Source organism: Equus asinus, chromosome X (genome assembly GCF_041296235.1).
Source record: "Equus asinus isolate D_3611 breed Donkey chromosome X, EquAss-T2T_v2, whole genome shotgun sequence".
In the NCBI taxonomy this organism is placed as follows: Eukaryota; Metazoa; Chordata; class Mammalia; order Perissodactyla; family Equidae; genus Equus; species Equus asinus.
This window is the reverse complement of record NC_091820.1, coordinates 111,090,608-111,115,861: the sequence shown is the minus strand read 5'-3', so window position 1 is coordinate 111,115,861 and position 25,254 is coordinate 111,090,608. Positions and strand designations below refer to the sequence as shown.

The 25,254-nt window shown below is 46.4% G+C and overlaps 3 protein-coding genes across 4 annotated transcripts; 1 reads left to right on the top strand and 2 right to left on the bottom strand.

Annotated features, from left to right (window-relative positions):
- Positions 1-19: 19 nt before the first annotated feature.
- Positions 20-14,856, bottom strand: AKAP14 (A-kinase anchoring protein 14). Of its 2 annotated transcripts, XM_044763602.2 has the most exons (7): positions 14,625-14,856; positions 11,961-12,119; positions 8,664-8,830; positions 8,483-8,574; positions 3,820-3,999; positions 702-754; positions 20-156 (listed from the first exon to the last, which is right to left on the bottom strand). In XM_044763602.2, exons 3-7 carry the CDS (start codon positions 8,818-8,820, stop codon positions 72-74), a joined length of 567 nt encoding a protein of 188 aa, XP_044619537.1. In that variant the 5' UTR covers positions 8,821-8,830; positions 11,961-12,119; positions 14,625-14,856; the 3' UTR covers positions 20-71. The 2 variants fall into 2 exon arrangements, with proteins under 2 accessions (XP_044619537.1, XP_044619538.1); XM_044763603.2 differs by lacking the exon at positions 11,961-12,119.
- A 4,326-nt stretch (positions 14,857-19,182) lies between these two features.
- Positions 19,183-22,335, bottom strand: NDUFA1 (NADH:ubiquinone oxidoreductase subunit A1). Its single transcript, XM_014863000.2, has 3 exons — positions 22,202-22,335; positions 21,194-21,283; positions 19,183-19,329 (listed from the first exon to the last, which is right to left on the bottom strand). The coding sequence occupies exons 1-3, from the start codon at positions 22,301-22,303 to the stop codon at positions 19,309-19,311; spliced, it is 213 nt and encodes a 70-aa protein (XP_014718486.1). The 5' UTR covers positions 22,304-22,335; the 3' UTR covers positions 19,183-19,308.
- A 281-nt stretch (positions 22,336-22,616) lies between these two features.
- RNF113A (ring finger protein 113A) lies at positions 22,617-23,704 on the top strand. Its single transcript, XM_044763966.1, has one exon. It carries the CDS (start codon positions 22,617-22,619, stop codon positions 23,649-23,651), a length of 1,035 nt encoding a protein of 344 aa, XP_044619901.1. The 3' UTR covers positions 23,652-23,704.
- Positions 23,705-25,254: the final 1,550 nt, after the last annotated feature.

Here is a 25,254-nt window from a genome sequence, read left to right as displayed (position 1 = left end):
ATCGTATTTTTAATACATTCCGATTAGAAATACAATCCTAAAACATTCTGTAAGCACCAGACACAATTGAATTAGAGACCAGTTGACTCTATTACAATATTTTTGGCTTCAACCATGTCCCTTAGCCATTTTTCTCGAGGGCGATTCGTTCCTGGTCTGCAGAGGAAGAAAAACAAACACATCAAAAGCTTTTAAAATAAAACAAAACATTGAGCCAGAGATTGATTCCTGTTTTTCTCTTACATTCCTAGTGAGCAAAAAGCCTTTTGGGGTGGGGGTGGGGGGGTGGGAAGGTTTTCTCTGTCTATTCCTTAGGCCCAATCAATAAAAGGATTAATGAGCTCTTAAGTAAAGATTCTTGAAGAGAGCTGCTATACAGATGAAAAGGATTATTATACATGAGTTATTTCCATGTGATTGTGAAGTTTCCCATAGAAATAATAGACATGACCCACTTTGCCCAACTGTAGTCCAGCAACTAATCCTCAAGTTTCTGATGACTGAAAAACAAAACACTAAAAAGAAAAATTTCTTGAATGATGGCAGAATCCTACTTTTAGCCCATCCTAATGGGGTAGGTGGTCCAAAAAGGAGAAGTGACCATTATGGCAATTATCTGTGGCTATAGCCTGCTGGGTTCCTGCAGTGTCATGACCTTTTTTCCACCACCCTTTTAAAATAAGTCTCCAAGTGTTCATTACCTGTGAACTAGTGATTGGCCCTCAAAGACATAAGAGACATCAATAGGTGCATCCTAAGAGAGAAACAGGACAACTGTCAGCCTAGAGCAATCATAGCAACTCATAATTCCTTCTGTCCCTATACTTGTCCATATGTATATTGTTAAGTTTCTAGAATTCATTTTCTTTATGATTTGGGAGTCTATAGGTATTAGTTCTTTGTCACTTCAAACCTCTGTTCCCCAACAGATCTTCTTGGCAACAGATAACCTTAAGAATCTGCACGATATTAGAAACAAGACAGGAAAGGCTTATGCTCCTCATTAATAGGAGCGTAAGTCATTTCCCTTTACGTGTTCCAGTTTACTCAACTGATAGTACCTACTTGACCTCTTAGGAAAGGCATAAGAATGAAATAAAAGAGGTAACAAGGTTCAAAAACTTTTTTTTTTTTTTTTTTTTGCTGAGGAAGATTCACCCTGAGCTAACATCCCTTGCCAGTCTTCCTCTTCTTTTTTCTTTTTCATGTGGGCTGCTGCTACAGCATGGCCACCAACAGACGAGTGGTGTAGGTCGGTGTCTGGGATCCGAACCCAGGCCACCAAAGTGGAGCGTGCTGAACTTAACCACTAGGCAACCAGGGCTAGCCCAAAAAATTTTTAAAGCAGCATAAAAATGTAGGTTGTAGGGGCCGGCCCGGTGGTGCAGCGGTTAAGTGCGCACATTCCGCTTCTGCGGCCTGGGGCTTGCTCGTTCGGATCCCAGGTGCAGACATGGCACCACTTGGCAGGCCATGCTGTGGTAGGCGTCCCACATATAAAGTAGAGGAAGATGGGCACGGATGTTAGCTCAGGGCCAGTCTTCCTCAGCAAAAAGAGGAGGATTGGCAGCAGATGTTAGCTCAGGGCTAATCTTCCTCACAAAAAAAAATGTAGGTTGTAATATTGTCTCAGTGGCCCCCACACATTCACCGCTCCAAAATTATACTTGGAATTCTGAGCAAGAGCCTGTCTCCCAAGCCCTTTCTCTGTATGGTCTCCGGTCATGGTCTTGCTTACCTCCACAGCCTTACTTTCTGATCTCTAACCTTACTGGTTAGCAAGACAGCTGATGGTGGGATATATGACCAGGAAAAGTGAGAGCTCCACATATTTTATCTCTTTAGATTACTCCAGGTTCCAAACTTTCTGAAAAGATAAGTTTGTACTAGGGTAGAATGAATACAGGACATAGTTGGTTCACTGTGTGGGCATATATAAAGCCTTAGAGTCAGGCAGAGCCTCAGATAACTCCTGTGGAAGGATGGAAGGCAGAGGACAAATAACATTTGTATGTCTGCTATGTTCTAGGCATTATGCTTGGTACCATCCCTGGCCTCTGAGAACCCTAATCCTGCATTCATGGATGTTATTTTGACTCCTTTCACACCAGCTATCGATGTATTTCATCTTCACCGTCTACCTAGAGGCTACAAGCAGTCATTCCTTCAAGAATTTATTGAGTGCCTACTATTTGCCAGGTCTTGTTTTACAGCAAGGCAAAAATCCCTGCCTTCGTGGAGTAGACAGTCTGGTAGAGGGAGCAGACAGCGAGATAATATAGAGGCTATCAGAAGATGATAAAGTATTATGGAGAAAGCAAATGCATGGTGGGTGTGATAGAAAGTGCCATGTAGGAGGTAAGAGAGCAGGCCATGCACATAGCTAGGGGAGAGTGTTCCAGTCAGAGAGAACAGCAAGTGCAAAGGCCCTGAGGCAGACTCTGCCAGGATTATTAAAGAGCACCAAGAACAGAGCTGCCGGAGCAGAGTAGGTGAGGGAGGAAGAATAGTAGGAAGCAGAAATAGCAAGGGACCAGATCACACAAGGCTTTGTGGGCCCTCACTAGTCAAAATGTAGTTTCTGGACCTGCAGCATCAGCATCACCTGGGAGCTTCGTAGTAAGGCAGAATCTCAAACCCCACTCCAGACCTGCTGAATCAGAACCTTCCTTTTAACAAGATCCCCAAGTAATGTGCATGCACTTTGAAGTTTGGGAAGTACGCTTTAAACAGAGGAGTGACATAAATTCATTTTACATTTTACAAGGCTCACTCTGGCTGGCTGCTATATTGAAAAGACACATGATGAGGGCAAGGGTGGAAGCGGAGAGACTTGTTAGAAGGCTACTGAAATAATTTTTTTTTTTTTAGAGATTGGCACCTGAGCTAACATCTGTTGCCAATCTCCCTTTTTTTCCTTCTTCCTCTTTTTCTTCTCCCTAAAGCCCCCCATCACATAGTTGTACATTCTAGTTGTAGGTGCCTCTGGTTGTGGCATGTGGGACACCGCCTCAGCGTGGCTTGATGAGCCGTGCCATGTCGCGCCCAGGATCCGAACCAGTGAAACCCCGGGCCACTGAAACGGAGTGCGTGAACTTAACCACTCAGCCACAGGCCCAGTCCCCTGAAATAATCTTGATGAGAGATGATGGTGTCTTGGACCAGGGTGGTAGAAGTAGAACAGTAAGAAATTGTTGGATTCAGGACCTAGTTTTGAAGGTAGGGCCAACAGGATTTCCGATTGGATCAGATGAGGGATGCAAGAGAGTCGAGAGTGACACCAAGGATTCTGGCCATCAGGTGAGATGAGGAGGACTGCAGGGAGGTCGGGCTGGGAAGGGCAAATCAGAAGTTCAGTTTTGGATACAAGAAGTGAGATGTGTATTAAACATCCAAGTGGCAGAGGTCTGGGCTGGAGATAGATTTGGGAATCATAAGCTGGAGGTAGCGCTTAAAGCTAGGAGACTGGATAAGATCATCAGGGAAGTGAATACAGAGAAGAGGTCCAAGGCCTGAGTTTTGGGACATTCCAAGATGAAGAGGTTGGTGGGAGGAGGAGAAAGTAGTAGAGAATGAGAAGGAATGGTCAGTGAGGGAGGAGGAAAACCAGGAGAGTATGTTGTTCTGGAAGACAAATGGAATGCTTCACGGAGGAGGGAGTGATGAGCTTTGGCACGTGTGCAGCTGGGCCGAGCAAGATGAGGAGAGAAATATGACTATTAAGTTGTACACAAAGGGGTCATCGGTGACCTTGACAAGAGAAGTCTCCATTCTCATTGGTCGCATCGAAGGGAGCAGGGCAGAAGAGGGAGAGCTTACCGGAGGCTTGTTCTTGTTGATCTTGATGGTGAAGCGGGCGGCGACACTGACTTGTAGGAGGGGTTTCTGAGCAGTTGGGGCGCTCCAGCGTACACAGTAGATGTAGTGGAAGCTGTGAATCAAGTCTCGCCTCTCTCTAAAATCTGTGTAGTGCACCCAGCGCGGCTGACACTCCCAAGTCTGTTTCGCAGAAAGAAGAACAAGCACACAGAGAAAGAAAAGCACACTTCTGTTCACATCCTCTAGATAAAGGCAGCGCACAACAGTAGGCATCACAGCCCTGCTTCTGGAGTCCATTTCTAACATTTTTGATTGGAATTCAAACTAGAGTCAACTCTTAGTTATCTGCATGGCGGAGGAGAGTAAAGGTGGAGCTGAAATGAAACGAGGGAATACCGCGAACATCATTTGAGATGGGGCTTTGGGATGCTGAGGCGCCTGCTCAGATGCCTCTGTGTACATCCACACCGCACACACGTACACACTGACCTCCTTCCACACCCTTACTTGGGAGGCAAGTTTGGTTAATTGGAAAATAACTAGAAAGTGATTTGAACCTGTGTTCTGCTCACTGCACTCTGGGAGACCCGAAGGTGGGACTAGAAAGTAAGGAGGCTGATTTCACAAGCTGGTTTTGAAAATCAGGCTCACTTCATTGCAGCCATAGGTGGCATGTAAAGAAAACAAGATCACAAAAGGAATGAGGCAGGCAACAGGATCATCCAGATCCCTGTCTACACCCTCAGAGAAGCTTCCCCTCCAAAACACGATCTTCCTAATGCCTACGGCCCACAGAAGTCATGGTGCAGCCCTGACTCTTAGCACGGACCTTGGATGCTCTAGGTATTGAATAAGTTCAATTCAGCTGAGGCCCCCCAAGCTGGCTCCTGGCACACGGGAAGCTTCTGAATCCAAAAAGCCTCTGAATCAAGATGGAGGTGCCCAGAAGGAAGGCAGTGGGGCCGTCTAACGATCCCAGGGATTGGGGAGGGAGTGTGAGCGGAGACGGTAAAAAGGCTTCAGGCCCTCCTTAGAAAAAAATAGTAGGCTGTCCTTCTGCCTCAGCTTACTTTATTTCAAACTTGCACCCAGTCGGTTGTTTTAGTCAGCCAGAGAGGAGCACCAGACTCCAGATTCCTTGAGATTATGGACTGTGTCTTCTTACCTAGATCATTATTCCTTTTAACGAAAGAGGCCGACAGGAAACCCCTTGAGGCCCATTGGAGCATGCCCTTTTTTTCCAACCTTTCTATATTACTCGATATACTTTTTCAGCCCTAATATTTAGTCTGTCACAGAATCACAGACTGTAGCATTGGAATGGTCCCTAGAGACCATCTAAGGAAGTCCCTCACTTTGTATATAAGGATACTGGGGCCTATGGGAAGGGACAGTTCAAACAACAGCTGGGGCTAGGACCCAGGGCCCCGGAGCAGCCAGCTCAGCGTGCTCTCCACCCGACTGGAGGCCTCAATTCTAAGATTTCCTTCTTCTCAACTTGGCTTCTTAGCGTTTCTTTTTCCTTTTGTGAACTAAGACAGCCTTAGACACATTAAATTCAACTATCTCCATCAGGCCAATCTCTTCCCATTTTTATCACCGCGCGGGCAACCACCTTTTCTGTAGCTCCAGTGAGTGTGCGTTATCCTTGTGTTTTGTGATTTTTACGTTACATTGCTTCATATACTCGCTTCCAGGAAACAGTATCTCGTTGTGCTATTCTACCGTGGATGGCTTAGCCAATTACATATTATTGGATGCTCAAAATCAACAGGCCCCTGGAAGTATATGCGCAAAACTGTTATCAATGGTAAGTGACCTTTGAGGGAGTAGAACTGGGTATTGTGGGGATGGAAGGGGAACTTTCATTTTCTGCGTTGTGTCTTTTCACTCACTGGGTTTTTTTATAATGATGTCTTATTTTATTATTATAAAAATAATTTTATCTGTGTGTTAGGCATTGAGGATTTTCCAGTTTTTCTCTTATAAAGAACTTATTTGTATATTCTTCTTGCCGGATTGTGTTCCTGAAGAGAAGAAACCTATTAGTGTGCCCACTGGCAATGTATAAGTGTACCTATTCCCTCCCCACAAACACACAGGCCTTCTGACACCAGGTTTAATCATTCTTATTCACATTGCAATACCTTAAAATATTTTGAATTTGCATTTTTCATTGATAGTAAAACTCTGTATTATTTTTCTCATCAAAAAGTACCTCTCCTACTATGGTGGAAAAAATACATCAGACAGACCTATGGTCAAAACTTTGCTGCTTAATCAGAAAGACTTTGGACAAATTGTCCAACCTCTCTGAGCCTCAAGGTTCCTCATCTGTAAAATGGGTGCACTGATTTTACACACACACACAGGTTTGTTGTGAGGATTAAATGAGATAATGCATGTGAAGTGCTTAGCAGTGCCATCCTCTGGTGTACGGTGGACTTCTGGAAATCTGCAATAAGCTTGAGAAAGCTCTCCATGAGAAATGCCTGGCATGGGGCTGGCCCCGTGGCCGAGTGGTTAAATTCGCGCGCTCCGCTGCAGGCGGCCCAGTGTTTCATTGGTTCGAATCCTGGGCGCGGACATGGCACTGCTCATCAAGCCACGCTGAGGCAGCGTCCCACATGCCACAACTAGAAGGACCTACAACAAAGAATATACAACTATGTACCGGGGGCTTTGGGGAGAAAAAGGAAAAAAATTTTAAAAATCTTTAAAAAATAAAAAAAAGAAATGCCTGGCACTTAAGTGGTCCACTCACTTCTAGGGCTCACCGCATTAGTGGCGCTAGGTCCAGGGTGATTTATGTCGGCAGTTATATAGAGCTTTCAGCTTTTCAGTCACCTTCTACTTTCTGATCATTTCTATCCACACGACAGCCCTACAAAGTAGGTCAGACAAATACTTTGACCTAGCTTTTCATCTGTGAAGAAATAATGGTATGGAGAGACTAAATCTGTTCATGTATTCAACATATATTTTTAGAGCATCTACTGCGTACCTGACCTTTCTAGGGGCTGGGGACAGAGCAAGGAACAAAAGTCTCCGCCCCAGATGTTAGCTCAGGGACAGTCTTCTTCAGCAAAAAGAGGAGGATTGGCAGCAGATGTTAGCTCAGGGCTGATCTTGCTCTAAATAATAATAATAATAATAATAATAATAAAAACAAACCAAAATCAAAACAAAACGAAAAACAAAAAAATACAGAAGTCTCTGCCCTCATGGACCGTATGATCTGGTTGAAGAAGGAAGGCAATAGGGTAATGAAGTAAAATCTAGTATCTTAGGTACAGCTAAGTACTGAGAGAAAAATAAATCAGAGAAGGAGAGAGGGTTGCAATTTTAGATGAGGTGGCAAGGAAAGACCTCAATGAGCAGGTGGCATCTTAACAAAGACCTGGAGAGAAGTAAGACATGAACCATGATAATAGGTCTCAGGGGAGAGAGTTCCAAGCAGAAGGAACAGCTAGTGCAAAGGCCCTGAGGTGGGAGTATGCCTGGCAATTGAACAGCAAGGAGGTAATGTGGCCGGAGTGAGCAAGGTGAAGGAGAAAAGGTAGTAGGTGATAGAGTCTGAGCAGCAAGTAGGGAGGGAGGAGGGGACTCAGATCATGTGGGGCCCTGTAGGCCATTGTCAGGACTTACTTTTGCCTTTTGCTCAAAATAACCAGTAAGATTTGCATGGGAACATTTTCCTCCTTGTTCTGTGTCCCATTCCAGTCTGATTCATAAACCCTGGGTACAGCAGGCAGGGGCTTTTGTCCAAACCCAAATGGAAGTATGCTCCAGAGCAACAAGGCCCAATAGTAACTAGTACTTTGCCCCATTCATCTGCGTTATGCTCTAGATACCTCTTGTAATGGGAATGGTGAGTTGTGCCCACTAGAGCACAGAGAGAGGATGTGGAGCCAGAAATCCCTGACCTTCCCTTGTTCCCACCTGATCAGGCTTCCTAGGGCCTAGGAAAGTGCCCTTGGGGCTGTAGGCCTTGATGGGCTGGCCAGAGGAACAGAGACAGAGGTGGGGGGATCTGCCTCCACCAGTTTCAACTGGTCTCTGTTCCATGGAAGTACAATGAGAAGGGATTTCAAGCCATTCTTCTTTATCCACCCTACCAGTTATTCAAAACATCCCAAGGCCCTCTCCCCAGAGCTGCCAGGATAAGCCACACAAATGGGTCAGAGGCAGGCACAGGAGGAAAAGAAAGAGGAGTTCATCGTCATGTACATCTTAGTATGCGGGCAGTACCTTCCAGTGCTAAGTCAAAGACTTTGGATCTAGCCACATCCCTCTGTTTATATGAACATTCACATGTTGGTGATGGAGAACTCCTGTTTTGCAGGAGCAGCTCCCTGCCTAGACCACTAGGCCCCCCATTTAATGCAGCAACATGGGAAAATTGCTTAACTTGGAATATCAGAATTTCCTAGGGAAATATAAAGTCAGAATGATACAACATTGAGAAATACGATTGTACTTTTCACCATCAAAGACTATCCCATCTTGATTTTGGAACCCAGATGAAGACAATGTTTACTTACTCTAGTCACCTTTTGGTATCATCTCCTAGGGTTCCTAGACTTGAAACTTTTCATCCAAGAAGAGCCTTTTTATTGTTTTTCACCCTTGTGTGCCAAACTGGAGCGGTCAACAAACTTACCGAAACGAATTGCGCAATTTGTCTCCGCCCCCTTTCTGCTGTGAATTCACCATGTGTGATCCACTTGATGTTTTTGATGGGGTAATCAGTGTCTGCAAACAAGTTGTGAATGTGTCAGTTGCCTGGCCGTGTGGCATTACGTAATGAGACAATCCTTTAGGCGTCTAAACAGGATTACTACCTTCCACAGTCTTAACAGCAGCAGCGATGGCCTTCGTAACTAAAGCTAGCGCGAGTTCAGTCACCTTGCTTTTGTCTTCTCTAGCTGGCACCTGTCTTGCAGGACTTTTCTTCACATCCTCTATCTCCTGAAATCTGACTCTTTTTTTCGGTTTCATTTTCTTTTGCCTGGAAAAAGAAACTCAGTAAGTTGCCTTTAACTTGTGCACGTGTGCGTGTGTACGCCCTCGTACGAGTACAGACTATCTCTTGAAAAATCACAAGACAGGAAACTGTTGTTGCCCCTATGGGGGCGATGAGGAGTTGGGGTGGGAGTGAGGCCTCACGGTTTAGCCTTTGTGCCTAGCTGCTAAGATCTACTTTTCCTGAAAACCAGGAATTTTCCGATTCTCATGACCATGAAGACTTCAATCAAGATCCAGTAGAATGAGTTCTAACTTCTGGAGTCTAACGACATTGACTACTAGTTGAGGCTTTAATAGTATCTCATACCCCAGTCCCTGCTTTAGGTGACGGACGGCACGTGGCTCTTTAAGGATAAAGTGAATTCAAATGATTATCGGCAATACAGCATAGGAGGGGTTGGTTTTTCAGTTTTTTCTCTTGGATTTTTCAAGTATATGACTATATTATCCATCAGAAACTATTATTTTTTACTGCACCTTTTTCTGAAATGTAAAAGTACTAGCTTTGGTTAACACTTCCAGAAAAATGTTAAGTGAAAGTGGAGATAATGAGCATCCTTCTTTTGTGTCTGACGTCAATGGGCATGCTTTCTGGTGTTACTCCATTAAGTATGATGCTGGTTTATGCCTTAAGATTTGTCACGTCAAGAAAATATTTGTCGGGGGGCCACCTGGTGGCGCAGCAGTTAAGTTCGCACTTTCCGCTTCGCTGGCCCGGGGTTCGCCTGCTCAGATCCCATGTGTGGACCTACGCACTGCTTGTCAAGCCATGCTGTGGCAGGCGTCCCACATATAAAGTAGAGGAAGATGGGCACGGATGTTAGCTCAGGGCCAGTCTTCCTCAGCAAAAAGAGGAGGACTGGCAGCAGATGTTAGCTCAGGGCTAATCTTCCTCAAAAAAATAAATAAATAATTTTAAAAATGAAAAAAAAGATATTTGTCTGCTCCTATTTTAGTAAGATGTTTATCACAAATGATAGCTAAAATTTTCCAAGTGCCTTTAACATCTATTGAGATTGTGAAAATTAGAGTTATCAGGGTTGTGAACAAGGGTTCATCACACAGCTAGGAGCCTTTTGCACATTTTCCATCTTTTTTACATTGTTTCCCTTGAATCTTGGATTCTCTTTCCCTGCTATACTTAAGTCTCTTCACTTGTGAGGAATCACTTACTTCTAGCACAGTTATAAATCTCTTGCGGGCAATCCTTGCATTGAGGATGCTGTGTGAAAGTAGCTATCTCTTGCCAAAGGGACCTATTTATTTTCCTATAACTAGCAACTCCCCATTTTGAGGTGTTTAATGTGCCTCGTTGCATTTAACTTCTGCACAGCCCTATGGGATCATCCACTGGATGCCTTCCATTTGCCCTTCCAGATCCCCTCTCTCCCATCTCCCCTGCTCTCTGCCCTGGAATGCTGACCTGACTGGACCGCATCAGTGGCTCTCCCATGCCTTCAGGCTTCCAGGAGGTTTCACACAATGGGGAGACCAGGCTGAAGGGAGGAGAGTGAGGTCGAGGTATATATTCCCCACAGGGCTCTCTCCCTACAGGGTCACCTGTGGCTGGCTGCGTGAAGAAGGCCCCTGCTTCTCCCAGGGCAGCCCTCTCACAACTTGGCAGTCTGGTAAGGGTAACCATTCTCTCCCCTCGGCCCTGTGGCCCCACCGTTGCTAGACCCGGGGAGCTGCACTTGCCCTTGTTCCCCTACTGTCTGCCCACACCTTTGTAAATATTCCCTTTACTTAACCCTTCTCTACCTATGCTAATTTTCATAGACCAACAGTTCCCTGCTGGGACCCTGAGTCATAAAGAGAGGGACTCTTGTGATCACGTGAAACGAGGAAGCCAAGCTCACACCCAGACTGTCCGGCTCCACAGCCCCTGCTCTTAACTACACTGCTCTCCTCCCTTCAAAAGTCACAAAGGATCGTGGTGCCCTGTTCTCACATTCCCATCTGGAGTCCAGAATGTGCTTGCTCTTTCTGTGAGCCTCTTTCAAGAAGGTTCACCCTTGGGGGCCAGCCAGTGGCGCAGCGGTTAAGTGCGCACCTTCCACTTCAGTGGCCTGGGGTTTGCCAGTTCAGACCCCAGGTGTGGACATGGCACCGCCTGGCAAGCCATGCCGTGGCAGGCGTCCCACATATAAAGTAGAGGAAGATGGGCACGGATGTTAGCTCAGGGCCAGTCTTCCTCAGCAAAAAAGAGGAAGATTGGCAGATGTTAGCTCAGGGCTGATCTTCCTCAAAAACAAAAGAGAAGGTTCACCTTTTGTTCCCTTTCTCTCGACATCATTGTTGGTCCCAGGGTGTGGTGGGTGTTGCCCAAGGCAACCTAGTTCCCATGGCATCAGTCCAGGAATGGTTTGAAAGCCTTTAAACATTCCGGCGATAGTGCTGACTTGTATTCATTTGGGTCTTCATATCAGCACTTTAAGCTCAGTTTGCCCTGCCTCAGTTCCCTGTTGCTGCACCCGGGGCGGGGGGCAGGGTCATCTGCTGGGCAAATGGAATCTTCCCAGGCTGTCCTTGACCCTAGAGAACTGGCTCCCCCCAGCCCAAGGGCCATGCCAATTTGGCCAAAGCAATTTGCTGTAAACTCTGTAATTAAAGACAACAACAGAGTTTTTTAGTAAATTGGTAAATTCAGTAGGCTATGGTGAGTTAACCACACAGCAACTTGATCCTTCAGAAAATGGCCCATTGGGTGACTTGGCTTTCAGCAAACTGCCTATTGATGAATTGATTGGAAGCTAAATCTGTGACCTCCAACAGCAAGCAAATGAGGTGGGAGCTTTATCCATGCAAGGACCTCCAGAGGACTTCCCTGGGAGAGCCCTGTGCTCCACCAGGAGAGGGGACGTGGGGAGCAGGGCTCAGGAAGCAGCTCAGGTCTTATCCTCACATATCCCCGGGGACAAATCACTCTTTGTCCTCCCTCCGACTGGCCTCTTAGTTCTTTTTCTCCCCTTCCCTTCCTAATGAGAGGCCAGATGGGCAGAATGGGTGGGAAGGGTCCGGGGTGTGGTGAAGTGTGGGGTCTCGGTGATGAATGGGGAGAACCACTGTAGGTCCTTTTTGTGGAGCCCTCCCACCCTTAACAACCCCGATACCTGACTGATCAGATCCTTGTTTGGAGCAGTAGTAGCCAGGGGAAGCCTCAGAGTCTTTCGGCAGCTCTTCCCCAGATTCCCAGACGGAATGTTTACAAGCGCTGCCAGGGCAACACCAGTTTCAACCAATGGGGAGCAAAGCCCAAATATTTCTGACTTCTGTTAGTGACAGAGAGGGATAGTCGGTCATGACAACAATCTGACCTCATTAACAGGACCACCTGTGGTGTCCATACTCAGCTTCTTTCCAGCAAGAGATGAGCTTGCAGGGCCGTGCCAGGAGGAATAGTAATAATAAAGTTGCAGCTGATGTGTATGGGGTCCTTATTATGTGCCAGTCACTGTGTGAAGGGCTCAGTGTGTGTCAAGTCATTTACTCCTCACAACAGCCCCCTGAGGCAGGTATTCCTATTTTCATTACAGCTGAACAAAGTGAAGCACAGAGAGTGTTAAGTAAGTTGCCTCAAACTCAAACCCAGAGCTGTCTGACCCCGTTGACTGAGCTTTTTACTTATTTATTGCCAAATTCTGAGGTTAGGACCTCCCTTCTGTGCTTGATTGTTCTCCAAGATGTCTTTTATGAATCAAGGATGATCTTATACTATAATGGTTATCAGCACAGACTCAGGAACAATTTACTTAACATTTATGTTTCCTTGTCTATAAAATGGGAATCATGCCTACAGAATAGGTTTTTTTATGAGGACCAAATCAGAAAACTCATGTAAAGACTGAAAACAGCGCCTGATACATCATAAACTCTATAATGGTTAGATATTATTTCTGGTGTTATTATTAATTGTAGTATAAATAGTGTTCTTTTAAATGGTGAAATCAAAAGTTGCTGGCCTTACGTTAGGACCCAGTTTTATTTTATTAACTTTATTAATCTACGAAGAGCCTAAGTCTCAGAACTCCTGCCCTTAAACACTGTGCTTTGTATCTGGAGTGGATGGTTTCTCACCCTGAGACAATTGGTCTCAATGCCACCAAAGACAAGACAGTGCTTTGCTAAGTGTCCTCTTTATCCAGGGTGAAATGCTGAGCTCGATACCTGGAAGACACCACACGCATCCAGGTCCCGCACACAGAGCCTGCTGCTGAGATGGTGGAATGAGGGAGGGGAAGCGGATTGGGAAGGGAGAAGGGTGGAAGGGAGCGAGGCTTCGTAGGAGGGACAGAGACTCTGATCATAGACAGCAGGTTTGAAATCCCTGCTGTGCCACATAATGGCTTTGTGACTTTAGGCAGGTTCTTTCACCTCTCTGAGCTTCATGTGTACAATGGGGATCTTAAGAGGAGTCACTTCATAAGACTGGTAAGAAGATGAAATGAGGCGATTCATGTAGAGCACTCAGAACAAGGACAGGCACACTCTACGTGCTCAATAAACATTAGCTCCAGGATCATGATGGGGAAGAGACTAACTGCAACAGACAGAATCAAAAAGAAGAGTGGGCTGGCCCCGTGGCCAAGTGGTTAAGTTCGCGCGCTCCGCTGCAGATGGCCCAGTGTTTCGTTGGTTTGAATCCTGGGGGCGGACATGGCACTGCTCATCAAACCACGCTGAGGCAGCGTCCCACATGCCACAACTAGAAGGACCCACAACGAAGAATATACAACTATGTACTGGGGGTTTTGGGGAGAAAAAGGAAAAAAATAAAACCTGAAAAAAAAAAAAAGAAGAGGAGTCAGAAAGAGCCCGCCACCTCCCCAATGGGGACAACAGGGGCAGGTGTGTCTTGAGCTCCCACTGTTTAGGCCCAATACCCAGCAGCCAAGCCAAGAGGAGGACTTGTGTGTCATTGGTGAGCACGCAGGCTCCAGAGCTACAAATACTAGTGATGATGATGACTGGCTTCAGGTCTGATGCACAGCCTTGCCCTTCTCCTGGGTTCCCTGGGGGAGAGTCGGGGGAAGCTGGAAGCAGTAGGCCCACAGTAGCTGCATTCCAAAAAGGCAGAGCTCCAACTTCGTTTGTGTCAAGCTTTTGTGGGCAAGGGCAGCAAGACCTCTGCTAAGAAGCCCTGGGGCCACTGGTGAGAGGCCTGGGGTGAGGACCTGCCTGGGAGGGCGGGCGGTGGGATTCTTAATTGTGCAGGGGAGGGAGACATGCAGGCAAGCGATGAGAAACTCCTTGTAGGCAAAATGTTTCCCTGGGGGGAGCCAGGAGAGATTTCCCAGCAGATTAGAAAGGCTCTTCTTTGAAAGAGGAGCTTAAACTCCGGGGGCCAGAACTTTACCTCCTCCCCCCCAGCCAAGCCCCTCATTGAAGCGACAAATTCTGGCCTGGGGGCTGTCCAGATTGAGAGGCCTTTTGAACCCTCAGGCAGTACTGAGGGCAGGTTCTTCCAAACCGCGCCCTGCTTGGATGCTTCCGCTCTCCCCGGGGCAGGGAAGCGTGGAGAAGTGGCTTGGAAGCCCGGAGATGGAGGGAAGCTAGGAGAGGAGCAGGTGGGGTCGGGGAGGAGGAGCTGGCCAGAGGCTCTCCAGGCCCAGCCCCTCCTTGCTTAGGAAAGGAAGAGACTGGGCAGGCTGGGAAGCCCCCAGCCCAGGTCCCCCCTCGCCGCCCCCCGCCCCGCCCCGCCCCGCCTGGAGCCTCCCCCAGCGGCGGGGTGCCGCCTCCCGAAGCCCAAGCCCTCGCTTGTGGCCGAGCCGGGTCACCTGCAAGGCGTGGAGCCTGTGCTCAGAGACGCGCAGCCGCGGAAGTCGGGGACCCTTCAGGAGCAGGCCGAGGACGCCTCGGTCGCCGAGGACGCAGGAGAGGCCACCGGGAGGGGGCATCGCGTCTGCCCGCTCCCCGGGAGACCGAGGGGCGGGCTATGTGACGGGCCCCGCGCCGCCCGCCTGGGGGCTGGACCGACCGCCGCGGGAGGCAGGCGGGCGCCTCACTCGCCCCGCCGGTGGGAAGTGGGGGCGAATTTGTAGCAAGGATATGGTGCTCACTAGGGACAACTGCATTGGAGACCCATACCGGTCTCCACCCTGTTCTCTTCTTCCTAAATTGAGGACAATCGGGGATGAGGCCCCGGGGGCAGGGGTGGTTGACGTCACAGCACAAGGAAGACCGGCCAGAGCTAAAGTTGAGGGCCCTCTCTTCAGGACTCCACACCCTGGGCCTTGAATTATATCCTTTACCCTCTGTGTCCCTTCAGTCTGGTTCATTCCCTCTCAGTTTCTGCCCTCTTCACCCCTTGTACCCTTATGTTTACCTGTCACCCCCTTCCCTTAGTTATCTTATTCTTTCCCCCTCTTTCCTCCCTTCTCTTGCCTCCTCTCTGCCTATGCCTCGCAAGACTGTCCGCTCTCAGTGATGAAGCTCTGGCTAAATGCTGACATTCTCTTTTCAGGGGAACCCAGTCAGCCAGCACATGTGTCGAAGTATCTGCAAAGTGCACAGGTGACGGGCACTGTGGGGAAGTGAAGCTGGGTAAGACAAGGTTCCCACCCTCAATGCACTTATCGGCCAGCTAGGAAGATAAGGGGTGCTCACAGGAAAAGATAACTAGCAAGTCAAATGTAGCAAGGCCCCTTCTCCAACAGTAAAGGCCACAAACCCTGAGTACTGTGCTGGTCAGTCCCAGATGGACAGATCCCTGAGAGTCATGACGTCACAAAGACCTCCCAGAACATTCCAGCCATCCCTGAGCATGCAGGTCTGCCACAGGGTAAGTGACTCAGTGAACAGTGCCTTGCTCAGAACAAAAGTATTATGGCAGAGCTGTTCCCAGATGGCTGGACTTCTGATGCCATGCCTTGATGTTCTGATCCACAGTCTTAACTACACTGGGCCGCTCTTACACTGGATGAAATCTCCAGGGTTGCCCTGGAGATCTGACCCACCCCACCCCAAACACTAGGGTCTTAGACATAAAAGAGGAGAGTGGGCTTCTGGGGGCTGTGCTGTTTTCTGGCCTCTAGAAACAAAGGGTATTAGGCCTGGAAGGAAAAATCTATCTACTGAATGACAGAGACACTCCCCGGCCATGTTGTAGGTAGCACACAGGGAGATAGGCAAGGTATACCAAAGAAACTCTTAAACACTTGGAAAAGGTTTTTGTTTTCTTGTGGCAATAATGCTCAGTGTTTCCACTGTCTTCCCCCCCTTTTTTCTACTGGAATCTGAACTTTAATGAAAAAGAACCAGGAGCGGGAGGAAGAAGGGGGATTGCTCCCGTATACTCCTGAATAAGTAGGAATTTTAAAGATTTTATTTTTCCTTTTTCTCCCAAAGCCCCCCAGTACATAGTTGTGTATTTTCAGTTGTGGGTCCTTCTAGTTGTGGCGTGTGGGACGCCGCCTCAGCACGACCTGACGAGCGGTGCCATGTCTGCGCCCAGGATTCGAACCAGCAAAACCCTGGGCCGCTGAAGCAGAGCGTGCAAACTTAACCACTTGGCCATGGGGCCAGCCCCTAAGTAGGAATTTTTAAAAAACCCACTTCCTGGTGTATTCCTTGATGGAGATCCTGCTACTGTTTTCAGGGTTTCTCAATCAGCACTATGGACATCTTGGGCTACCTAAAACTGTCCTGGGAGAGGCCAGTGCTGTGCGTTGTAGGACGTTTAGAAGCATTGCTGGCCTCTACCCACTAGATGTCAGGATCACCTCCCCTAACTCCCCCTGCTGTGGGGATGAAAAAATGTGCCCAAATTTTCCAAATGTGCCCTGGGGGACAAACTCACCCTGGTTGAGAACCACTTTCAGTGCGTTCTCTACAGAGCAGCCAGGCCGATGTATGCAAGTCACCACCTCACTCTCCTGCTCCCTGCCCTGGGGAGGAAGTCCAGCACCCTGAGGGAGATAGACCAGCCCCTTCATATTCCGGGCCCTGCCAACCTCTCCAGTCCCTTTTCCCTCTCCTTCCTGCCTCGCACTCTTTGCTCTAGTTCTGCACAACTGCTTGTAGATGTTTCCCACACAGCCATGCTAGTTTGTGTCCCCACACTCATGTTGTTTTCTTTGCGTGGAATGTCCTCCCCTCAGTTACCTTGTAAATCCTACCCAACCTTCAAGCCTTGGCTTGGTGTGGGCAGCACCTGGAAACTGACTCTAAGCCCTTCCCCCTTCCCTGCAACAGGCGGCTAGGTCAAGCCCCACCTCCAACTTCTGTCATAGCACTCATCACCCCATCCTGTAATTAACTGTCACCCCTACTGACTGTGAGCTCCTTAGGGGCAAGGCTGTGTCTTATTCACATTTACGGCACAGTGCCTGGCATGTAGCATTTACTCAGCAGTGTTTAAGTGAACCACAAAGAACAGTTAAAAGTACACTAAGTTGGGAGTCAAAACACCAAGATCCTGGACCTAGTTCTGTCACTAGCTAGCTAAGCAACTGCTTCCCATCCCTGACCCTTTGTTTCCTCATCTGAGGAATCAAAACTTGGAATCAATGTCTAAGGTCCTATAAGTTGGAACTGCTGATTCTAGAATGTTCTTTTTTCATAAATATTTCACTTAAAAATATTTAACAAAGGGCAGGGCCATCTCTTCCTCCCCCTTGTGAATGTGTATGGCTTCCTCTAACCTTTTTCAGTCTTTTCCTATTGACTATTTCATTTGACCCTAGAAATAACTATGGCAGCCTGGTGGATGTAATTTCAAACAAGAACCATTCTTCCAAACAAGTGACTTAAAGGTAAACCGTGTGTCAGATGTTACCATCACGGAAGACAGAACACGTTTGTATTTATATGTGCATAGATTCTTCGGGGTGGTGTGACAACAGGGAAGGTGCTGGACAGGTGATTAGAACAAGTCTTTTCACTGAATACCTTATGTTGTTAGATTTTGGGGCATTTTTGGTGAATACAATCTCTATTTAAAAATTAAAGACAGGGAATAAAACCAAATGAGTGGCATCATTTCCCAAGCATCATTTCAACTGGCCTTAAGTGAGGCAACCTCTGGGCCCGAGGTCAGTGGCTGGACCACATCTTTCAGAGCTGCTTTATGAAAACCCTTCTGGCTAATTGCACTTGCAAAGAATCAGAGAAATGCAGGCTATGAAGCACCACTATAATCTTTTAGCTTCAAAGTGTTTTCATCTGGTTCACTCCCGGGCAGTAGAGTACAAAAATAAAGCTAAATTTCACAGCAGGTGCCACAGAAAAGGGAGGTGAAGACCTCGGACCCGAATGCTGAAGCTGACGCGAGGTCTACCTGTCATTTTGTAGCCCCCAACTGTACAGCCCTGACACTCACCTAAGGAGGCAAACTCAGTGGACGATCCCTGCCTAGAGGCACAGTGGAGAGGTAACAGACCTGAAACGTTGGTAGATTTAGTACGTTGTCAGTAAGTCCTCCGTATCCCTATCTGTACTCACCGCCCTCTTTCTTCCTTTCTAGAGACAGTTCTCTTAACGATCAACCAAACGAGGCCTGTGCAGCACTCAGTGTAGACTAGAGGTTGTACTAAGTTTGTAGTCTTGACCACGGCTTTCCTTGAACAATTTCATCCTCACAGGGTGGCACAATATAGAATATTACTCTAAGTGTGACTGCCACCTCCTTCCCCTCTAAGTCTTGCCCTCTCAGATGCAGTTGACGGAAACCACAGAGTACGGGTGTGATAAGGGTCATCAGCAGATCAAATGTTATGCTAGATAAAGAATGGAGGTGAAAAACAATTTCGTTTTCTCACCTATAGGTCCGGTGGTCATCTGGGGTGTGGATGTGTACACATGGACTATCACCGCCTTTACAGCAGTTACCTGTTCAGATCCTCACATTATTTGGTTACCTTTAGTGTTGAACATGCAACTCTGTATTTCAAGCCGTCAGTACACTCATTTTCACAAACATGACTGTTGCTGCTGCTCTGCACTAAAACAGAAGTCAACACTTAAGCGAAGACTGTGTGTTAGATACAGAATGAATGAAAGTTGAAGGTGCAATCTCAGTTTTAAAGCATCCTAACTGGAATTTTAACCACTATAGGATTCACCCAGAAAAGGAACTAGAAAAAAAGTACTTCTCTTTCTGTATTCTCCTGGCAATCTCTGAAGCAGCAACGGTTTTTAGTATATTAGTATCTATTACAATAGTAGCAACTACCATTTATGACACATTAGGCATTGGGAACAGTGATAGGTGCCTGGTGTACACTGTGTCTGTAGTTTTACAAGCCTCAGTTGCCTTCCAGTTTTTTTAAAGTGATAAAGCTACATTGGGTAGACTGCTTCATCTTGTGTAGTACTATGAAAAAATATAAAGAAAACTTTTGGTTTTACTTTTTTGTTTTATTTTTATTAGATACTACATAACACACAATACACTGCATAACCTTCTAGCAGGGGTAGATGAGCATAACTGAGTTATTTTTCATCAATCGGGAAAATGCTTCCTTAATCAATGTTCTCCAAACCCTGAAAAACAGTTTAAAAAGGAAAATGTGAGAATTCTTCTCCCATCAAAGATGTACATGTGTTATTTCCAGTGTCACTAAATGGCATTCTCTGTTATTAAAGAAAGGACCTGCACATCCTACACTGCTCTAACTCTAAAAATAAACTGGACTGAATTTTATAATCACTAAAGCGAAAAGAATCACCTATAATGATTTCTAGTTTTCTTTTTCTGACAGCAGCAAACACATCACTTTATGTAAAAAGACCCCCCCCCCCCCATAACAGAACTAAAGTCAAGCAACTAGATAGTTACCATGTGGATCCTTCTATAAAGCATCCTCAGAGAGTCAGGGGACAGCATAGTAAAACTGTTCTATAAAATGACAGCCAACATGAGGAAGATACTACTAGCCTCATTCCACTGTTTTACACATGAAGAAATAGAGGCTCAGAGAGGTTTAATGTCTCTTGCTCAAGTCAGTAAGGAAGCAGCAGAGCCAGAATTCAAGTTCAGGGACCCCCGCAACTCCAGAACTCTTGCCCTGTAAGCATGACACTATTGATTCAGAAGACCCACTCTATCTTACTCAGTTCACAACCAAATACTTGAGAAACTATACAGTAAAACATTAATCAGTGATGACATGTCTTCCAGGTGTTAAAATAACACAGTCCAGATATTTGTTTACTATTGTAGAAAGAATCACCTTGAGAGGAATTAAAATTGCCACCTTGTAGAAACTTTAATTCATTTGGTCTGGCCAAGGGCCTAGGAATCTGCATTGTATCTCATATGCCAGGTGATCCTGACAGTTATTCTTGGACCATACTTGAGAAATACTGCTCTCGATTTGTAGATCTCTATCATCACCTTCATTAGATTAGATTCTCAAATAGCACTATACTGAGAGGCGCATCACCTAGGCTGAGCCCTTTCGTGTTATCTAGTCACTCAGACCCTCTGTTTTCTCATCTATAAAATGGAATATTTACCTAGGTTCACTGTGAAGAATGAATGAGCAAGGAGAAAATATAAAAAAGTAACTAAAACATTTTCAAAGAATAATGAGGACAAACTCCTACAAGATATAAGAACATACTATTAGGTTGAACCATATGAAAATGCTACTACTTGGCCATTTTTAACCTAAAAAAAAACAATTTCATATGATTCAATCAAATATAAAATTACAGTAATTCTTTATATATGGCATTGGTGCAGGAATTGGTAAACCAATGGATTACAGAAGAGTGCATTGATGAAACAGGCCCATGTGTATATGGAAATTTACTAGAGTGGTATTTCAAATAAAAAAATGGACTGTTCTATAAATGGATAATTGTGACAACTGGCTATCGGAAAAAAGTAAAGTTAAATCCTGGTTTCACATTATGCCCCAAAACGACCTGTAGAAGGGTCAAAACACTAAATGTAAAAACAGAAAAGAAAAAAGAAACTGTAACAGTATTTGGAAAATTTGTAAGAATGCATTTTTATCATCTTGAGTAGTAAAGTCATTTGTAAGCAAGACATAAAACCCCAAGTCCAGAAGGATAAAATATGGTAAACTGAACATCAAATTAAAAACTGATGAAAGACATCATACGTTGAAAAAGACAAACAGCAGACTGGGAAAAATATTTGCCACATATAAAACATTAATATCCATAATATACAAAGAACCCCTATAAATCAAAAAGTAGCAAAGGATATAGGCAAACAATCCACAGAAAAGGAAATACAAATGTTAAATATGTAAAAGGCTACTCAACCTCACTAGTAGACAAGAAAATGCAAATTAAATTAGCACTGTAAGACTTTTGGCAAACTATTACCAGAACCCACGTCCCTGACAGATGGCTAGCATCAGAGCCATCTTACCTTTGACACATAATAACGATTCACTCCAGAGACGCGCCTATCTCTTTCCATCAAACTCCACTGATATGAATAATGGGCAACTCTTTTTTCCTACAATTAAAAGAAATTATTATTGCAGTTTATAAAGATAAGTGACCCAATAGAGGGATACTAGAACTTTAATAAGTGACATTATAGGAAAATGGAATCATCACTGAAATAAAAAACAAATTAACAATAAGACAATAATCCTAAATAACATCGGACCACTAAATTTTACAATTAAGATGGTAACCATGAGTTCTTACACTTTCCATTTTAACCAGCATCATTTTTTTCCTTTCCTCCTTACGTTTTTTTTTTTTTTTAAAGACATGACTGTTTCCTTTTGGGACCCTGATGAGCAGAAAAAGCGGTAGATCACACATGAAGGACAATCACAAAAGCAGAAAATAAATACATTATGCTCTGTATTCCAGAGATGATGTGAAGTACTAGGAAGAGAGGAAAATTACAATCCTGATGTGAATAACAGGAGCTTGCGGTAAATTCCTAAAGGATTGCAAGAGAAAGCGGGGGATAAAAAAATGTCAAGGTAAAAACCTAATTAAGGGTGGGGAAGAAGTAAAAACCGAGAAGCTACCGAGACGTGGAGGCGAGAAATTAAAGTCAAAATCCAGCAAGAAAGGAGACTGGAGGTCGAGCGAGCGGGGACAAGACTAATTGATGCCTCCCTCTGCCTAAGAGTTTGGACCTACCTCTTCGAATCTCCTACCTTCCAGCCCCCGAATCTCTACTCTGCCCTCTTGCCCACTCTTCACCCAGCAACTTCTTGCTGGAGTAGAATGTGCTCTGCGTTGGGCTTCATTCCGCAAGCCTCTCCTTTTTGGCAACACGAAGAAACGGGAAGGCCGCCCTCAGTGCTCCCCGTCCCAGAGAGGCTCCGGAGTCGGCCGGCCCCCTGCCCCACCGCCCAGTTGGTAACTCCAGTCCGCCGAGTCAGCCGCCGGGCCGGGGAAGCTGCCTCACCTTGCCCCCGTTAGTGAACCTGTGGATGCGGGCGGTGGCCACTCCGGGGATGAGCAAGCACACGGCCATGACGGCCATCCCGGGGAGAATCTCGAACCACATCGCGGGACGGTCCCCTGCGCCAGACGCTTCCCTCCAGGCGTCTTAAAGGTGACCCGGCTTCGGTCCCTTCCCGGTAAGCTCCGCGGCAGCCCGCGAGCGGCGCGGGGTCACGTACGCCTCTGGAGGAAGCGACGGAGTCCGGCAGGGCTCAAGAGTGGCGCATGCTCGCGCTCTCGCCCTCCCGCGCTCCCGCAGTCCTCTTTCCGCAGCTTATTTTGCTGCGACTCGCCGCCGAGCGCTCGCCGCGAAGTGACGTGAACAGGCCCCGCGCGACCCACCACGCCGCAGCCGTTTTGGAGCTCGGGACTCCAAAATGGCAGAGCAACTTTCTCCAGGAAAGATGACAGAGCAGGTGTGCACCTTCCTCTTCAAAAAGCCTGGGCGGAAAGGAGCTGCAGGTCGCAGAAAGCGCCCAGTCCGCGACCAAGAGCGCGGAGACAGCAGCAGCAGCAGCAGCGAAGAAGGCAGCACTGTGGTTCGCCCTGAAAAGAAGAGGGCGATCCACAATCCAATGATACAGAAGACCCGTGGCAGTGGTAAACAGAAGGCGGCTTACGGGGACTTGAGTAGCGAGGAAGAGGAGGAGAAGGAGCCCGAGACTCTCGGCGTGGTCTATAAGTCCACCCGCTCGGCGAAACCCGTGGGGCCAGAGGATATGGGGGCGACTGCTGTCTACGAGCTAGACACAGAGAAGGAGCGTGACGCACAGGCCATCTTTGAGCGCAGCCAGAAGATCCAGGAAGAGCTGAGGGGCAAGGAAGATGACAAGATCTATCGGGGAATCAACAACTATCAGAAATACATGAAGCCCAAGGATACGTCTATGGGCAATGCGTCCTCCGGGATGGTGAGGAAAGGCCCCATCCGAGCTCCCGAGCATCTACGCGCCACCGTGCGCTGGGATTACCAGCCCGACATTTGTAAGGACTACAAGGAGACTGGCTTCTGCGGCTTCGGAGACAGCTGCAAATTCCTCCATGATCGTTCAGATTACAAGCATGGGTGGCAGATCGAACGTGAGCTTGATGAGGGTCGCTATGGTGTCTATGAGGACGAAAACTATGAAGTGGGCAGCGATGATGAGGAAATACCATTCAAGTGTTTCATCTGTCGCCAGACCTTCCAAAACCCAGTTGTCACCAAGTGCAGGCATTATTTCTGCGAGAGCTGTGCACTGCAGCATTTCCGCACCACCCCGCGCTGCTATGTCTGTGACCAGCAAACCAATGGCGTCTTCAATCCAGCGAAAGAATTGATCGCTAAACTGGAGAAGCATCGAGCTGCGGAAGAGGGTGGTGCTTCCGATTTCCCAGAAGACCCCGATGAGGGTCCAATTCCCATTACTTAGTTTTCCCATTATTCTCAAATCTCAAAATAAATATTTTGTTTTGGAAATCTCAATTCGTGTCCTTCCTTTCTAAGGAAAGTGACAGAGGAAAAGGCGGGTGGTGAAGTAGGGTCCTGGATGGATAGCTTGTAAAAGCATCGAGGTAGGTATAATCTGAATTTTTACTTTGTAAATGCTGCCTGTGTGTAACAGATACTTCTCACAATCCTTTGGCATAAATCCTGGGGGTGGGAGAAGTCCGAGAAAAGGGCTAGACTTTGCTGAAGTAACCAAAGCTGTGATGAAAGCAAGAACTGAACCTATTTGTTCTAGCACATTTCCGTATCACTTAATAGTTTACAAAAGTACTTTCATGCATTATCTCTATTGGGAGCCTGTACTACTTCAAACACACCCCAGCCAAGGTCGGGGGGTGGGTTTGAGTGGGCGAATTGGGTTGGGGGACTGGTAGCTGGCACCACAGGGTGCATGTGTGGGAAACTGCCCTTGCTCTCCTTGAAGCACCTATAGGTAACTCTCCTTCCATGGATGACTGAAATGGTCTGTGCCGTGCTGTCCAATATGATAGCCACTATTTCATGCAGCTGTTAAGCACTTGAAATGTGGCTGGCAGCCACTGTACTGGATATCGCAGTTCTAGACTGAACTTGTGAACCTGCAGAGGGCAAAAACCTAGTATTTATAAGCCATTATCTGAAACTATTCTCACAGACTCTGTAATAGAGCTGACCACGCCCGATTAAAGTCAATCTATGTACCGGATGTCCCAACTAGTTTGTGAATTCCTCAGTGACTAGCCCACTGCTTGGCATATAATAAGAACTTAATAAATAAACCCAGAGAGGTCTGAAAAGGGAAATTGGAGCCAAAGCCTTGAATCCAAGCTGAGGAGCTTTGCTACATTCTGTAGGTAATGAGATAGCAGAGGTTTGGGGAGGGGAACACAATCGGACTTTTTTTTATGTTACTGTGGTTGCAGGCTATTGGATGGATTGATAGGCAGGGAGGCCAGTTCAGCCAAATGATTAGTATATTTGTATTGATCTGACTAGAATCTGGGCTGATCCCAGGAAACAGATACAAAAATAAACTGTGGGTTAGAGTGTTTTTTTATTCACATTCATTAATCCATTTAAAGATATTCTTTGAGCAGCTGCTCTGTCAGGCCTATGTTTGGCATAGGGGATATTAGCAAAAAAAGACAGACACAGCCCTTGTCCTCATGGAGCTGGACATCAAACAATGACAAATGTAATGAGTACAAGGAAAAAAGTGCACTGGGTTGAGCTCTCAGGGTTAGCCCAATCCCAGCTTTAGAGGAGTTCATAATCATAAACTCACTTGATACAATGAGAGACATTCTATAACAGAATGTATAAAGTATAGAGAGGATACATGAGAAGCCTGCTGGGAAAAGGGCTTAAGAAATCATCACACAGGAAACAGTATTAACCGATGGGACAAAGAAACAGCCAAATAGGAAACAAGAAAGAGAACATTGTAGAGGCAGACAGAAAAACAGGAGCATACACTGCCACAGAAGGCAAAGGAAGAGAGTGTTCTAAAAAGTGTCATGGAAAGAAATATGGCAACGAGTAGCAAA

Excerpts from the sequence above, each read along its gene's own strand:
- AKAP14 (XM_044763602.2), bottom strand. The coding sequence starts at position 8,820 with ATGAAACCGAAAAAAAGAGTCAGATTTCAGGAGATAGAGGATGTGAAG. Across the intron at positions 8,575-8,663 it reads TGCTGTTAAGACTGTGGAAG|ACACTGATTACCCCATCAAA; the intron begins GTAGTAATCCTG and ends ACTTGTTTGCAG. Across the intron at positions 157-701 it reads GGCCAATCACTAGTTCACAG|ACCAGGAACGAATCGCCCTC; the intron begins GTAATGAACACT and ends CTTCCTCTGCAG.
- NDUFA1 (XM_014863000.2), bottom strand. The coding sequence starts at position 22,303 with ATGTGGTTCGAGATTCTCCCCGGGATGGCCGTCATGGCCGTGTGCTTG. Across the intron at positions 21,284-22,201 it reads GGTTCACTAACGGGGGCAAG|GAAAAAAGAGTTGCCCATTA; the intron begins GTGAGGCAGCTT and ends TTTTAATTGTAG. Across the intron at positions 19,330-21,193 it reads ATCGTTATTATGTGTCAAAG|GGTTTGGAGAACATTGATTA; the intron begins GTAAGATGGCTC and ends ACTGTTTTTCAG.
- RNF113A (XM_044763966.1), top strand. The coding sequence starts at position 22,617 with ATGGCAGAGCAACTTTCTCCAGGAAAGATGACAGAGCAGGTGTGCACC.